This window comes from Arabidopsis lyrata, assembly GCF_000004255.2.
Source record: "Arabidopsis lyrata subsp. lyrata unplaced genomic scaffold ARALYscaffold_1, whole genome shotgun sequence".
In the NCBI taxonomy this organism is placed as follows: Eukaryota; Viridiplantae; Streptophyta; class Magnoliopsida; order Brassicales; family Brassicaceae; genus Arabidopsis; species Arabidopsis lyrata.
Window position 1 is genome coordinate 32,334,352 of NW_003302555.1, and position 14,818 is coordinate 32,349,169.

Sequence of the window (14,818 nt, forward strand, 5' to 3'; positions counted from 1 at the left end):
TTTTTCGACCCCAACAATTTGTAAAGTGTTTTTTTTTTTTTTCCACTTGTGCTAACGTTTCGTGCTAATTTCTACACAAACACCTTAAGAATTCAAACTACATTGTCCAAATCTCGATTTTGTGCGTAATTCAGAGTCGTCGTTAATCTTAGATGACACAAGTGTAACAAATTGGCAATTCGACTTTGTAAAATTACTTCCTATGAACTCATTACGTTTAAATTTTTTTAAAATTTTCATTTGCAAATAACACATTACAATGCAACAATAAACATACTTTCAAATTTCAATCCATAATGTTTAAATAACATATACAAAAAGCCAAAATATATATTGCTTGTATAGTTGTTATGTTACCACTACCTCTTAAGTTTTTCAACTTGTATAATATATTTTTTTAGGGAAAATTCCCAAAAAAAACCTCATATATTTTTTATTTGGACGTTTAATACCCAATTGTTTTCGGTTGAAAAAAAAATACACAAACTAATAAAATTGTTCGATTTAATACCCAAACAATTAAATGTTGTTATTTTCATACTCACGAACTCACAACAAAAAAAATATTCCAATTTTACCATTACCATCTCAATTAATTATTAACTTTTAAATAACGTGGTATTATTTTTTTATTTAAATAAAAATTAATTTTTTTAATGTTTTATTTTATGTTGCCTAAAAATAAATTTTAAATTTATATAATTATTTTATTTTAAAATTAAACATAAAAATTAGCAGAAAATCAAAAATATTTAAAATAGTCATTTGTACAATCTTATTCCGTCTTTGCAATGTCAAAGAGACGTTTCCTCTTCGATTCTAATTTTTTCGATTAATATCTACTAGAATTACCGGTAAACAATCTCCGCCGTCCTTTTTTGCAACCATCAAATTCGATAACCGTTCACAATCTCCTTTTAATCCTATCCAAAATCTTCATCGCCAATAAAACTAATTTGATTTGATTCGTCGTGATGCATATGATATCAACGAGCATCAATATGAACTTTTTATCCGTCGTGAGAAACTCTCTATTCGAATATAAATCATTCATGAATGAAACTATTTTCGACAAAATCTCAATCCGAATCTCATCGTCTCTCTCAAGATTTATCAATTCATAAAAATGGCTAATTTTTTTTTTTACTTTTTCTAAATTTTTTGCTAATTAATTTTATTTTTAATTTTTAAAAATTAAATATTTGTAAAATAAACTGCAAATTATTTTGAATTTTTTTTTGAATTTTTTTTTGGGATAACAAAGAAATGAAATATTAACAAAATTAATTTTTATTTAAATAAAAACTATTGTCACGTAATATAAAAGTTAATAATTAATTGAGATAGTAAGGGTAAAATTGGAATTTTATTTTTGTTGTGAGATCGTGAGTATGAAAATAACAACATTTAATTTTTTGGATATTAAATCGCACAATTTTATTAGTATGTGTATTTTTTTTCCAACCGAAAACAATTGGGTATTAAACGTCCAAATAAAAAATAATTGAAGTTTTTTTTTGGAATTTTCCCTATTTTAGTAACAGTAAAATTATCCTTTTGGGACTTTAGAGAGACTTGAGATGCGAGGAGACTGCATTGTTGTAATGGGTCGATTTATGACAAAATAAGCGAAACATTAGGCCCAGTAGATCGATATATACGTATACCTGTTTAGCGGTCGGTAAACGCTAACGTTAACCAAGTAGGCGTAGATTAGTCTTAACCTACGCCGTTTTGTTTCTTTGGCTTCAGACTTCAGAGGATCGCACAAGAGTGAAGACTTGACGGTGAAGTTCCACAGCTTCTTCATCAACTCCAATCACAACACGTTTCTCAAAGTTCGATCCTTTGAATCTAAATCAGGTTTATAATAGGTTTAATCAACTTCTTAATTCAAGTTCTTAGCTTTTGTCTTTCTTGTTCAATTGTTTTGATCGAATTGAATAAACTAGGTAACAATTTCGAAATCCAGATCCTTGATTTCAGATTCTTGTAACCAATCCTCTACATGCTTGTTGCTTAGTGTATGAACTTGAATTGATAACAAATTTAGCTAAGCCCTTGTCTTATTTTGTTGTTGTGGATAGTCTGATTTCATCATCTGATGCTGAGTAGTGATATATCTTAGGGACTAAAGTATGTAAAGCTTTGATTTTTGAGTCAAGCAAGACCATTTATGGAAATTCTTGGAGGTATTGGATTCAGTAATACTAACAGTACAACAAAGAAGAAGAGAAGCACCACATTGCGTCGGCCTTGGAATGAACGACAGTTACAGGATTCTTCGTCATTACCATCCACACCAATCACTGACAATGTAAGAAACCAAAAACATATCAATCTTTGCAGTGAAAACTTCATTCTTGTTGTACAATTTTATCTCTTTTGCTTCTGTTAGCATAGTTTTCTCGGTAGGTATCGCCTTCATACTTCTTTAGTATTCTATATAGTATAGTCACTTTTACTTTGCGGCTGTGAAAGTTTCTGCCTTTATTCTATATATCAAAATCAATAACACTTTAGATCATTGTGAACTTTGTGGTCCTTTCATACATTGGATGCGTAAATTGTGTTTAACTGATGTCAAAATTGGCTTTGTGTTTGGAGAATAGTTTTCCGGCTAAGTATTGATCGTCTTCATACTTCTTTAGTACTTATGGAGAATGTCACTTTTACTCTACTGCCATAAAAGTTTCTGCCTTTGTGTATATATCCATATCAGTAACACGTTGTATCATTGTCAACTTTCTGATCCCTTCGTTTCGTGGATCTTTATGTGTCTACTACTATTATGTGCGTGATTTGTTTTAACTGATATATGTGTAGAAATTGGCTTTGTGTTTGCAGAATGAGAATAAGATAGAAGAGAGGGAAGCAGTAGAATCGGATGAAGGTCAACGAATGGTTCATTCCAAGGAAGTAACCAAGTGAGGCAAGGTGGAGGCCACAGTACTGCATCTACTGAAGGGTTTCTTGTCCCTTGTAAAAGAAAAGACTCCATTGACACAACAGAGCGTCGAGCTGGTTTTGATGAGCATACCATCAAGAAGGTTAAACTCAAACTCGGTGGTTCGTCAAAAACTATAAATGTAGTATCTGCATCCGATGGTGCTTCTGATATTGGGTTGTGTTCGACAAAGTCGTCCCATGCATCAGATGATGTCTTGGGGATTGGGCGGACTAACCAGGTAGTAAATCCTTTCTTAAATGCGAAATGTTTCTCAATTTCTCAATGGAGTATGTGCTGATGATTGCCTGAGATTTTCAGTCTTTCTGATGAATTTCGACTACGTAGTACTACAGTTCTAACTTCTTGTTGTCTACTGTGACCACTTACTTACAGGAGATTTCAAACGAGAGATCCACTAAAGAAAGAGGGACACCATGGGACACCGCAAGCAAAGCAGATTCATGCAATGACACGCGAGTTAGCAAAACGAATACAAATCCGATTCGTAAGAGCAATCGGATTTCTAAACGACGTGTTCTGGATGAGGAACTGGATAGTCTTGATGATGATGACGAAGAAATTCAGTTTCTCAAAAGGATGAAAATGGCTAAAGTTGTGGCTGTGGAAGATGTTGATGACGATGAAGAAAGGAGCAGAAAACATAAAAAACTTTCCAAGGTGATGAAACAAATTGTAGAATTCCCACGTGGTGTAGGAACATCAGAAAAGTCAGCCAAGAAGGATAAGATGGGAAAAGCATTTGATACTGATTATGTCAAGGACGATGATGATGAGGAAGAAGAAGAGGCTGTTTCAGATATTGAGCTAGAAAATAAGAGCGTGAAAACTAGAAGAAGAGGAGCTGAAGAAGGTCAAAGTGAAATTAAGACAGAAATGACTGTGACTACTCGTCGACGTTCTGGACATAGTGGAAACCTCATCGAGTTTCCTCGTGGCCTACCTCCAGCTCCACCTAGAAGTAAGCTTGATGAATATCTAATCTGCTCTTTTTTGTTATTAGATATAGAGGCTATCACTAAAAGCCAAATCTCGAATATTTAGTCGGGTACTTGCAATGTTGCGCTCGCATTAGATTGAGTAACAGGGCCTAGCTTCTGTGGTTGTGACATTAGTTTAGTGACCTACATAGTTGCTCAATTTATGTTCCAGTCGAGGTTCTTATCAAATTGTTCTCGGACTTAAAGTTGGTTGCTTGTTTTGTTTGTTTACAGAGCGAAAAGAAAATGGATTAGAGGTTGATCAGCAACTAAAGAAAGCTGAGGCTGCCCAGAGACGTAAATTGCAAGTCGAAAAGGCAGCAAGAGAATCAGAGGTTTGGTCCTGTTTTTCTTTTTCAGTGGAATGAAATATATGACGAGCATGCTTACATAATCTTTTTCACATCGGTAGGCTGAGGCAATCAGGAAGATTCTGGGCCAAGACTCTAGCAGAAAGAAAAAGGAAGATAAGATAAAGAAACGCCAAGAAGACAAGGCCAAGGTATAAACTGCAATGGTACTCTCGAAAGATCATTCATATTGTTCCTTCTCAATTGGTTTCATGGCTGTATGCATAAGATCCTTTCTTACAATCTCTTTTATTCAGGAGAAGGCTGCAGACTCGATCGCCCGTAGATCAGACACAGTGAAGTGGGTGATGGGTCCTTCAGGAACCATCGTAACTTTCCCAGAAGAACTTGGATTGCCAAGTATATTCAACTCTACACCACACAGGTATGATTTGATGCAAAGACTCATTGCCCCATTTGGATCAAGCAATGCAGTTAAAGTGAATCAGGTTTAACAAGAATTGACATGGTTCGCCTTGCTAATGAAACAGTTATCCTCCACCGCGAGAAAGATGTGCGGGTCCAGAATGTACAAACCCATACAAATACAGAGATTCAGAGTCAAATCTTCCATTGTGCAGCCTCCGATGCTACAAAGCAATCAAAGGATAAGTGATGGATATATTGTGATCATACTATTGTATAAAATAATATTTATATCGTTCATGTAAATACTAATAATAAAGCACTATATCATACTGTTTGTTGTTAAACAAGAGTTGAATGTCTATAAACATAGATGACTATATCATACTGTAACAGTTTTATTTCTAACTTTCGTTTCTTGAATCCAGTTAACCGGACCTAACCAAGTAAACAGTTAGCTACAGTGAAGTCATTATCCTCAGCTGCCGCCTGCCGACTTCCTGGTCCACGGTTGTTGTAGTCAATGCCAAAAGGTCACTTTGCACCAGTGCCCACTTGTTTGTTTGTAGTAATCTGTCTCACTAAGTGAACACTGCTTTGCCTTTTTCTTCTCCATAAAAGGCTTATCCAAACACATCTCTGTGAATCTGTCATTTTGAACCACTCCAGATCCTTTCTCATGGCTTCTTCTTCTTCTTCACTTCACACCTGGAGATACAATGTCTTCACGAGCTTCCATGGACCAGATGTCCGTAAGGCATTTCTCAGCCATGATCGATAAGATTGCAAGAGATATTTCAGATAAACTGAATGCTACACCGTCTAGGGATTTTGATGGCATGGTTGGACTAGACGCTCATTTGAAGGAAATGGAGTCTTTGTTAGATTTAGGAGGGGTTATTGGTTCATGGATTTATATGGAATTAGAAATCCAAACAAAAATCATTTGTTATTCAATCATTGATTTTAAAATCCTAATTAAATTCATGTGTTATTGGTTCTATGATTTATAAATACTAGTTAAAATCATATGTTATTCGTTTAGTCATTTGTTTTTGGATTTGAGAATCCAAATTATGTTTTAAATGGAATTGAATGGAATTGAAAGAGAAAAATAGAAGGATTCAAATCCATGGGTAAACACATGTTATTTCAAAATCCATATATCTTGATTTCATAATTAATAGAAATTTTCAAATTCTATATGGATTTACAAATTAATAAACCAATAACACCCCCTTAGATTATGATGGAGCTAAGATTGTTGGAATCTCTGGTCCTGCAGGCATTGGTAAGAGTACCATTGCCAGAGCTTTACAAAGTCGACTCTCTAATAGGTTTCATCATACTTGTTTTTTCGACAACCTTAGGGAAAACTATAAGATTGGTTTTGGTGAGTATGGTTTGAAGCTGCGCTTACAAGAGCAACTTCTTTCAAAGATTTTGAACCAAAATGGTATGAGGATAGACCATTTAGGTGTGATACAAGAAAGGCTACACGACCAGAAGGTTCTTATCATTCTTGATGATGTGGAGAGTCTAGATCAACTTGATGCGTTGGCTAATATGAGGTGGTTTGGTGCTGGAAGTAGGGTCATAGTGACCACTGAAAACAAAGAAATTTTGCAGCAGCATGGTGTTAGCGCTACATATCAAGTGGGGTTTCCATCAGAAAGAGAAGCTCTAATGATCTTTTGTCTATCTGCTTTTAGACAAACTTTTCCACCTCATGGATTTATAGCTCTTGCGGATGAAGTTGCAACGATTTGTGGTAATCTTCCATTGGCTCTGCATATTTTGGGGTCATCATTGCGGCCTTGCGGGTAAAGAGCGAGGCTGACTGGATAGATGAAATACCAATGTGGAGAAACAGTCTTGATGGAAAACTTGAGAGTGTATTGAAAGTGGACTATAAGAGTTTACATGAGAAAGACCAAGCTCTATTTCTCCACGTTGCAATCTTCTTCAATCATGAACATGTTGATCATGTGGCATCCATGCTTGCAAAAAGCAACTTGAACGTTAGACATGGGTTGAAAGTCCTAGCTAATAGATGTCTCATACAAATAGACCATGAAAGTAAAGTGGTAATGCACCGTTTGCTACAAGTAATGGCCAGACAAGTCATTTCCAGACAAGCGCCTTGGAAACGCCAGATTCTAGTAGATGCCCAGGAAATATGCGATATTCTATAAAATGCAACAGTAAGTTTTCTATTTGATGGGTTTTGCATTTCCATGATTATTCGTTGTTGTTTAAGCATATCATCTGGCAACTAACAAGTTCTGTTTTGGAATATTTGTCAGGGTAATGGATCAATTCTAGGTGTATGTATCAATTGACTTAGAAGAGAACAGTGAATTAATGATAAGCGCAAGAGCTTTTCAAAGAATGCACAATCTTTTTTTCCTGAAAGTTTACAATGCGGGGCGTACTGGAAAAAGACAATTATACGTACCCGAGGAGATGGAGTTCCCACCTCGCCTAAGGTTACTTTATTGGGATGCATACCCGAGAAAGAGTCTTCCTCGTAGATTTTTCGCAGAAAATCTCGTCAAACTTAACATGAAAGATAGCGAGCTCGAGAAGCTATGGGAAGGAACTCAGGTTAGTTATTTATGTGTATTGATGGGAAACAAGACAAATGATATTAGCAATAGTCTAATATGAAGAAATACTTTCTCACTATATTCTGATTTTTACATTCAGACGCTTGCAAATCTCAAGGAGATGGATTTCACGCTGTCGTCTCATTTGAAGGAACTCCCAGATCTTTCAAATGCTATAAATTTGGAGAGATTGAATCTGAGTGCTTGCAGTGCTTTGGTTGAGCTTCCATCCTCAATTTCGAATCTTCATAAAATAGCTGAGTTACAGATGGTAAACTGCAGCAATCTAGAAGTCATTCCAAGTCTCATCAACTTGACATCTCTTAATAGTATCAACCTGCTTGGATGCTCACGACTAAGACGTTTTCCAGATTTACCTATCAACATCTGGACACTCTATGTAACAGAGAAAGTGGTAGAGGAGTTGCCTGCATCACTTAGGCGTTGCTCTCGTCTTAATCATGTTAATATACAAGGCAATGGACATCCCAAGACCTTCTTAACACTTCTCCCGACGAGTGTAACAAACCTAGAGTTACACGGGAGACGTTTTATGGCAAACGATTGCCTCAAAGGTCTTCATAATCTGGCATTCCTTACTCTATCATGCTGCGATAGACTCACGTCATTGCCAAAGCTAGCTCAATTTCACCAACTGCTTCAAATTGGATAGAGAAGCACGACGAGCGATTATTCAACAATTGTTTGTTTACGGGTTGGCTATCTTACCTGGAAGAGCAGTACCTGCAGAGTTCGATCACCGGGCCAGAGGAAATTCCTTAACAGTTCATCATTCTGCTTTCAACAGATTTAAGGTTTGCGTCGTGGTATCACTTATCCAAGCTAAATCTAATATATTCTCAAAGCTGATGTATCGCTGCATAGGCATCGGCAACTCAGTAAAGTCCACTAACATGAAGTTTTGTTTGACTCTAGCTTGCCAATATCGATGATCCTTCTGAAGTGAGCAAAATGATAGTGATTCAATTCAGCGCCAGAGATAAAAATTTCGACATAATTGAATGTGCATGGTAAGCAGATCTTGACTGACGGGAGCGACAATGGGGATAAAGATGACCACAAAGATACACATGAATTCGGCAAATCATTTGGCAATGAAGAAGATGACAAATTGACAATGATAGATCTAAATCTGAATCCGGCGAAGCATCTGATGAAGAAGATGTTGATATAAGAGGCAGTGGATATTTCAAGACCTTCTCAACACATCTCCCCACGAGTGTAACAAGTGTAGACCTAAGTAATAGTGGTATAGAGAGGATTACAGAGTGCATTAAAGGTCTTCATAATCTACGATACCTTATTCTTACAAAATGCAAAAGACTTGTGTCATTGCCAAAGCTCCCTTGTTTGTAAAAGGTCTAAGAGCACACGGTTGCAAATCACTAGAGAGAGTGAGTAGCCCCTTAAACACTCCACATGCAGAGCTCAATTTCACCAAATGCTTTAAATTGGGTCAACAAGCACGACAAGCGATTATTCAACAATCGTTGTTGACGGGTGGGCTTTCTTACCTGGAAGAGAAGTACCTGTAGAGTTTGACCACCGAGCCAGAGGAGATTCCGTTACAATTCCTCATTCTGGTTATAACAGATTTAAGGTTTGCCTCGTGATTTCACCTAACAAACATTTGTTATATTTAAGGCTATTGTATCGTTGCATATTCATCAGCAACTCAGTAAACTCTACTGACATGACGTTCGATCTATCCGATGGAGTATCCTGTGTCTGCAGACTTCGAACGAAACATCTTGATAGAGGGAGCGGAAGCAAGTTAAATAGAGATTAGAAGTGGAAGCTTAGAACAAAGGTTAGGTGGAAGGAGGCTCTGTTTTAGTGAAGTCAAAACAGAGTATGGTGAAGGTTGCAACGAAACAGAGATAAACGAGCTCAATGATGAATTGAGATCGAGAAACAAAAGGCGAGAGTCCTCCTCTCAGGGTTCGCACAAAGCAAACTCTTTAGGTTTTCAAATGAATTCTTAAAGCCAAAGATGATTTGATTACAGAGAAGACGATCTCTTTATATAGAGTCGTGAGATAAAAGCAAATAAAACTAATCCTAATCCTAAAAGATACTAAGAATATCCTATGATAACAAAACGTAAACGAAGTGATAATGTCTCGAAAACTAAGGAAATGATCTTGTTACAACTGAATATCTTGATGGGCACGAGATACGTTAACGAGGCCCAACAAGTAGTGAAGATGCGCTGCATCACATCTATTTATATTTCATGCTGACTTGCCATTTACCGATCCTTCTGAAGTGAACAGAAAGATAATGCTTCAATTCAGCTGTAGATTTCAAGATTTGGCCATTACTGAATGAGGAATCTGGCGATAAAGATGATCACAGGGTTACATATGATTCTGGAGACGCATCTGACAATAAAGAAAACCATGACGATATATCTAAATCTGTATCCGGCGAGGCATTTGACAAAGAAGATGATGAAGAAGGATACAAATCTAAATCTGGAGAAGCGTTCAAAGACAAAGATGACAGTATCATCGAAGATGGTGACTATGAATCCGAATCAAGCACGCATCCGAGGAAGACAACGATGACAAGTTCTACTAAAAATATGAAGAAATGGTTAATCTCTCTATTCCTAATTTCCTATTATGTCTCTTTAAATTGTTTTGTTTCTCCCTTTTGCTTTGGTTTTCATATGTCTAATGTGTGCTCTTTAGAAATTGGATAATTGCTTGGAATTAACATTAAATCCTTAGATAAACTTGAAATCATACATTCTTATCATTCTAAGGAAATACAAAAGCCAGCCACCAGAATACTTAGATCTAAGCTCTTTCTCCTCTAATCCTTCTCGCGAGTTGGATATCCTTAGGCATGATAGTAACTCTCTTAGCATGAATAGCACAAAGATTAGTGTCTTCAAAGAGTCCAACAAGGTAAGCTTCAGCAGCTTCCTGGAGAGCAGCAACAGCACTACTCTGGAAACGGAGATCGGTCTTGAAGTCTTGAGCAATCTCTCTCACAAGCCTCTGGAAAGGAAGTTTACGGATCAGAAGCTCAGTGCTCTTCTGATACTTCCTGATTTCTCTTAGTGCCACCGTTCCAGGTCTGAATCTGTGAGGCTTCTTCACTCCTCCGGTGGCTGGAGCAGATTTCCTCGCTGCTTTTGTTGCTAATTGCTTCCTTGGTGCTTTGCCTCCTGTTGATTTCCTAGCTGTCTGCTTGGTACGAGCCATTGGGATTAAGAAGAATTGTTTGATTAAGAAGAAAGTTGAGATTTGATTTGTGATTTTGATTTGGCTGAGGAAGGGGATATTTATAATCTGAAGCGGGAAAATGTTTTTCGCGTTTCTGTTTTAGCGGGATTGAATCTGAATCGTTTATTTTGTTTTTAATCGACGGATATAAGAGGTTTATGTGATGATCCGTGTGAAATTATAAGAGCCGTCGATAAGTTTAGATCTACGGATGGATTGCATTATTTTCTGCTACTGATCCGCGTGAAGGTGATTTGACCAATAGCAATTAAAGAATTAAAAGGCCAATATCCTGCAAAACCAAATCACACAATAATATATATGAATATAAATCGGAGGAGTTCACTAGTTCAGATCAGGAAGAATCTTTAATCGGGCCTAAGCGTTATTGGAGATGTTGAAGTGGATCAGCCCGGCCCAGTTAATTCGCGCTGTAATGGGCCGAAATAAAAATTTGATACATGATGTGCAAAATGTGTTTTGCGATTTAAGAAGAGGATTTAATTTTTTGTATTTTTAAACTAGGATTGACTGGCGGTAGACTGCAGATTGATTGATTTTTTTGTTTTTTTAATTTCCGTACTCGCTAAGAATTTTTTATCGCTTAACCGTTTTTTCTTAAATAATTATTCATTTGAGAATGTTTATTTTGATGACAAAAAAAAGAGAATGTTTATTTTAATCCAATAGATAAAGAAATAGAATGGATACCCATATTTCACGTTTAGATTTTACAAAATTTTTGATTACTCTTATTAAATTTACTATCATCTTAAATAAATATATAATGCTAATAAATGCTTGTTTTCAAAATAGAAAATATCCGCATTAAAAAGAATTTTGTAGTTGGTATGAATCAAGATTTTCTCCTTTTCATAAATTTGCTTTCATAAAAATTTTTAATTTTAAAGATTAATTTGTGAGATTTCTTGTTAGTATCATTTTTTGGAAAATTATTTTTAGTATAGTTGTATAGGTATAGTTAATGCATTAATTATGATAATACAAATGTCAAATTATTTTTATTTGAGCAGAGAAGATTTGTTAGCGACTGGGTTTTGATAATTCCTTTCGGGTGGATGCTGCAGGTCAAAGTGGGGGTTTATGGTTGTTGTGGAGATCAAATGTGGACAGTGTGGATATTGTGGCAGCAACGAGTCAGTTCATTCATGCAAGAGTGATGAATGGGGAAGAGTTAATGCATCTTGTAGTAGTTAATGCGGCACCAACAGTGAGTCATCGAAGCGGATTATGGAAGGAGTTGAAAAATGTAGTCCGGAGAATAGATGGTCCTTTGATTATAGGTGGAGACTTCAATACCATTCTTAGATTGGATGAGAGGACTGAGGGTAATGGGAGGCTTTCACCGGACTCATTGGATTTTGGTCAATGGATAAATGATTTGTCACTGATTGACTTGAGTTTTAAGGGAGGAAAGTTTACATGGAAGCGGGGAAGGACAGAAAACACGTTTGTGGCGAAGCGGTTGGACCGTATTCTCCGTTGTGAACATGTGAGACTGAAGTGGCAAGAAGCAGTGGTGTCTCGTCTCCCACTCTTGGCTTCTGATCATGTCCCACTCTATATCCAATTATATTGTGTCTAGAAAAAGATATGGATCCGAGGAGAAGACCGTTTCGGTTTAAGGCAGTTTGGTTGAAACACAAAGGCTTTAAAGAGTTGTTGAAGGCATCGTGGATATTGGGCTGTCAACCCCGAAAGCTCTAAATAGGCTAAGGGGAACTTTGAAGAAGTGGAATAAAGAGGTATATGGCGATATTAACAGAAAAAGGCAGTGTTGATGGCAGAAATAACAAAAGTTCAGAAGTTGTTGGATGCAGCCCAGTCCGACGCATTGTTAGCCAAGGAGGAAGAGCTGGTGAAAAGTTTTGACATATTGTTAGAACAAGAAGAAATGATATGGTTCCAAAAATCAAGAGAGAAGCTTATAGTTGTAGGAGACAGGAGACCGAAATACAACCTTCTTTCATACATCAACAATGATTAGAAGGAGGAGAAACAAGATTGAAATGTTGAAAGGCTCACATGATATGTGGGCCTAGGCAAAATACCCGGAACCGAATACCCGAACCGAAAAATCCGAAAAATACCCGAACCCGATTTTTAAAAATACCCGAATGGGTCCTAACCTCCTACCCGAAAAAAACCCGAACCGAACCCGAACCGAATCCAATACCCGAATATACCCGAATGTACCCGAATACAAATATACACCTAAAAATATTAGTTATATTTATATTTATAATACCCGAAATACCTAAAATTACAATCATAAATCCGAATATATTAGGTATTTTTGAGTAATTCGGATACATTTGGATATATTTGGTTAAAAAGTAACTAATGATGTAGTTTTCTTTTGGGTAATTTTAGTATTTTTAGATATTTTTGGTTATATTTGGGTAAAGAGTAACCAATGTATTTTCGAGAAATTGGATATTTCGGTTAGATTTGGGTATATATGAGTTAAAAACCCGAACCCGAAAATATTTCGGGTATTTTTGGTTAGTTTCGGGTATTTTGTTTTTTTTATTAAATACCCGAACCGACCCGAACCCGAACCGAACCCGAACCGAATTTTTAGAATACCCGAATGGGTCTTGACCCCCTACCCGAATAGACCCGATACCCGAAAAAAAAGAACCGAACCCGAACGGGTACCCGAATGCCCAGGCCTATATGTGGGTGTCGGGTAAAAAAGGAGCTGGAGAAGGTAGCCTTGGATTATTACAAGAGGTTGTATTCGCTAGATGATGTCAATGAGGAGAGGGCTGTAGGGGACTCAGTAACAAGATTTGTTCTAGGTTTCTTTTTTTGAATCGGGGGTGCTGCCGCAATCCACAAATGATGCCTTATTAGTGTTGATTGCGAAAGTGGCAACACCAGAGCGCATAACACAATTTAGACCAGTGAATCTTTGCAATGTGTTATTCAAAGTAATCACGAAGATGATGGTAATTCGGCTGAAAAGTGTGATTTCGAAGCTCATTGGGCCAGCCCAAGCAAGAGATTAATTTTCTAATATATCGTATCCCTATATGTATCTTGAAACCCTTTCTAATCATTTCTCAATCTCACTCAATTCACCCTATCTTACTTCCCTTCTATTACACACAAAGTACAAAATTGTCTATTTAGCAAATTTTGAGTAGTAATTAAAGTAAATTCTTTCTAATTATGTTTTAAAAACTTACTCTTTCAATTCACCCATAATATAATACTGACGTTTTTGTCTTGCTATTTAAGCAAATGACAAATCCCAATATCCTTGAAGTTCTCATTTCCTCTCTTCTAGCCCTATATACTCATTCAACGACCTTCAAAAATATCTGAAAAATCACGACAACTTGTCTTCTTAAGTTTTGACCAAGTTAAATTAACCAGCCATCCATGTAAAATAGAACTAGCTCAAAGTCAAACAGTCGCTTAGGTTACGCTAGATATATTATAGATCAGCCAACCTTAGGTATAGATAGGTGGTGGAGAAACCAGCCGTCTATATATGAACAATGTAGCCATTCATATGTATAGATAGGTGGTGGAGAAACCTGCCCTCAACTATTATTAGCTACTTTGCAAATTTAACAATTTTCTATTAGATTGCAGCATATGTTTCATTTGTGCATGGACTTAACAAGATGAAAAGACTTACCATTACATAATTATAAATAGAAGTTGGTTTTACGCTTATTATCTCACGTAAAGTAGCTAGTTATTAGTCATGGCTAAGCTTGCTACCATCATCATCACGGTTATATTCGATGCTCTTGTTCTCTTTGCTGCTTTTGGTGAGTAATGATCTTATCATATAGTACATGGCAAAATGAATTATTATTTTTTATTTTTTTAATAATTAGCCATGAAAGATAAATTAAAATATATATGTATGCAGAAGCACCAATAATGGTGGAAGCACAAAAGTTGTGCGAGAGGCTTAGTGGTACAACGTTGGGAGTCTGCGGAAACAGTAATGCGTGCAAGAATCGGTGCATTCTACTGGAGGGAGCACGACATGGTTCTTGCAACTTTATCTTCCCATATCACAGATGTGTCTGTTACTTCCCATGTTAATTTACCAAAAAACTTTCAAGGTCTTATCGTGCATGTATTTTACATATAATAAGTCTATGTCACTCCATGGGTGACTTTATGACATGTATGCTTGTGTTTCAATGTTTGGTTCTGTTAAAGTATAAACGTTTCTTAAGTGTTAGAACCGTTTGTTAGCATGTACAAACTAGAATAAGGATCTGATTTTTAAATATGC

General features: G+C 36.4%; 3 protein-coding genes and 1 pseudogene across 3 annotated transcripts; 3 read left to right on the plus strand and 1 right to left on the minus strand.

The window, feature by feature from the left end:
- Positions 1–1,716: 1,716 nt before the first annotated feature.
- Positions 1,717–5,046, plus strand: LOC9328024 (vicilin-like seed storage protein At2g18540). Its single transcript, XM_021012626.1, is given in 9 exon segments — positions 1,717–1,863; positions 2,129–2,317; positions 2,848–2,893; positions 2,896–3,188; positions 3,344–3,929; positions 4,183–4,283; positions 4,361–4,450; positions 4,556–4,683; positions 4,790–5,046. Coding segments are annotated over 8 exon segments (1,506 nt in total). The 5' UTR covers positions 1,717–1,863; positions 2,129–2,176; the 3' UTR covers positions 4,911–5,046.
- A 61-nt stretch (positions 5,047–5,107) lies between these two features.
- On the plus strand, positions 5,108–9,280 carry LOC9328025 (annotated as a pseudogene).
- Positions 9,281–9,993: 713 nt separating this feature from the next.
- Positions 9,994–10,565, minus strand: LOC9328026 (histone H3.2). The gene has a single exon (XM_002894602.2). It carries the CDS (start codon positions 10,507–10,509, stop codon positions 10,099–10,101), a length of 411 nt encoding a protein of 136 aa, XP_002894648.1. The 5' UTR covers positions 10,510–10,565; the 3' UTR covers positions 9,994–10,098.
- Positions 10,566–14,151: 3,586 nt separating this feature from the next.
- LOC9330710 (defensin-like protein 4) lies at positions 14,152–14,813 on the plus strand. Its single transcript, XM_002891918.2, has 2 exons — positions 14,152–14,339; positions 14,444–14,813. Exons 1-2 carry the CDS (start codon positions 14,273–14,275, stop codon positions 14,620–14,622), a joined length of 246 nt encoding a protein of 81 aa, XP_002891964.1. The 5' UTR covers positions 14,152–14,272; the 3' UTR covers positions 14,623–14,813.
- The last annotated feature ends 5 nt before the right edge of the window (positions 14,814–14,818 follow it).

What these genes read in the sequence shown, in the direction of transcription:
- LOC9328026 (XM_002894602.2), bottom strand. Translation starts at nt 10,509, where the DNA reads ATGGCTCGTACCAAGCAGACAGCTAGGAAATCAACAGGAGGCAAAGCA.
- LOC9330710 (XM_002891918.2), top strand. Translation starts at nt 14,273, where the DNA reads ATGGCTAAGCTTGCTACCATCATCATCACGGTTATATTCGATGCTCTT. An exon ending in TGTTCTCTTTGCTGCTTTTG is followed by an intron (nt 14,340 to 14,443) that starts GTGAGTAATGAT and finishes ATATGTATGCAG; the next exon opens with AAGCACCAATAATGGTGGAA.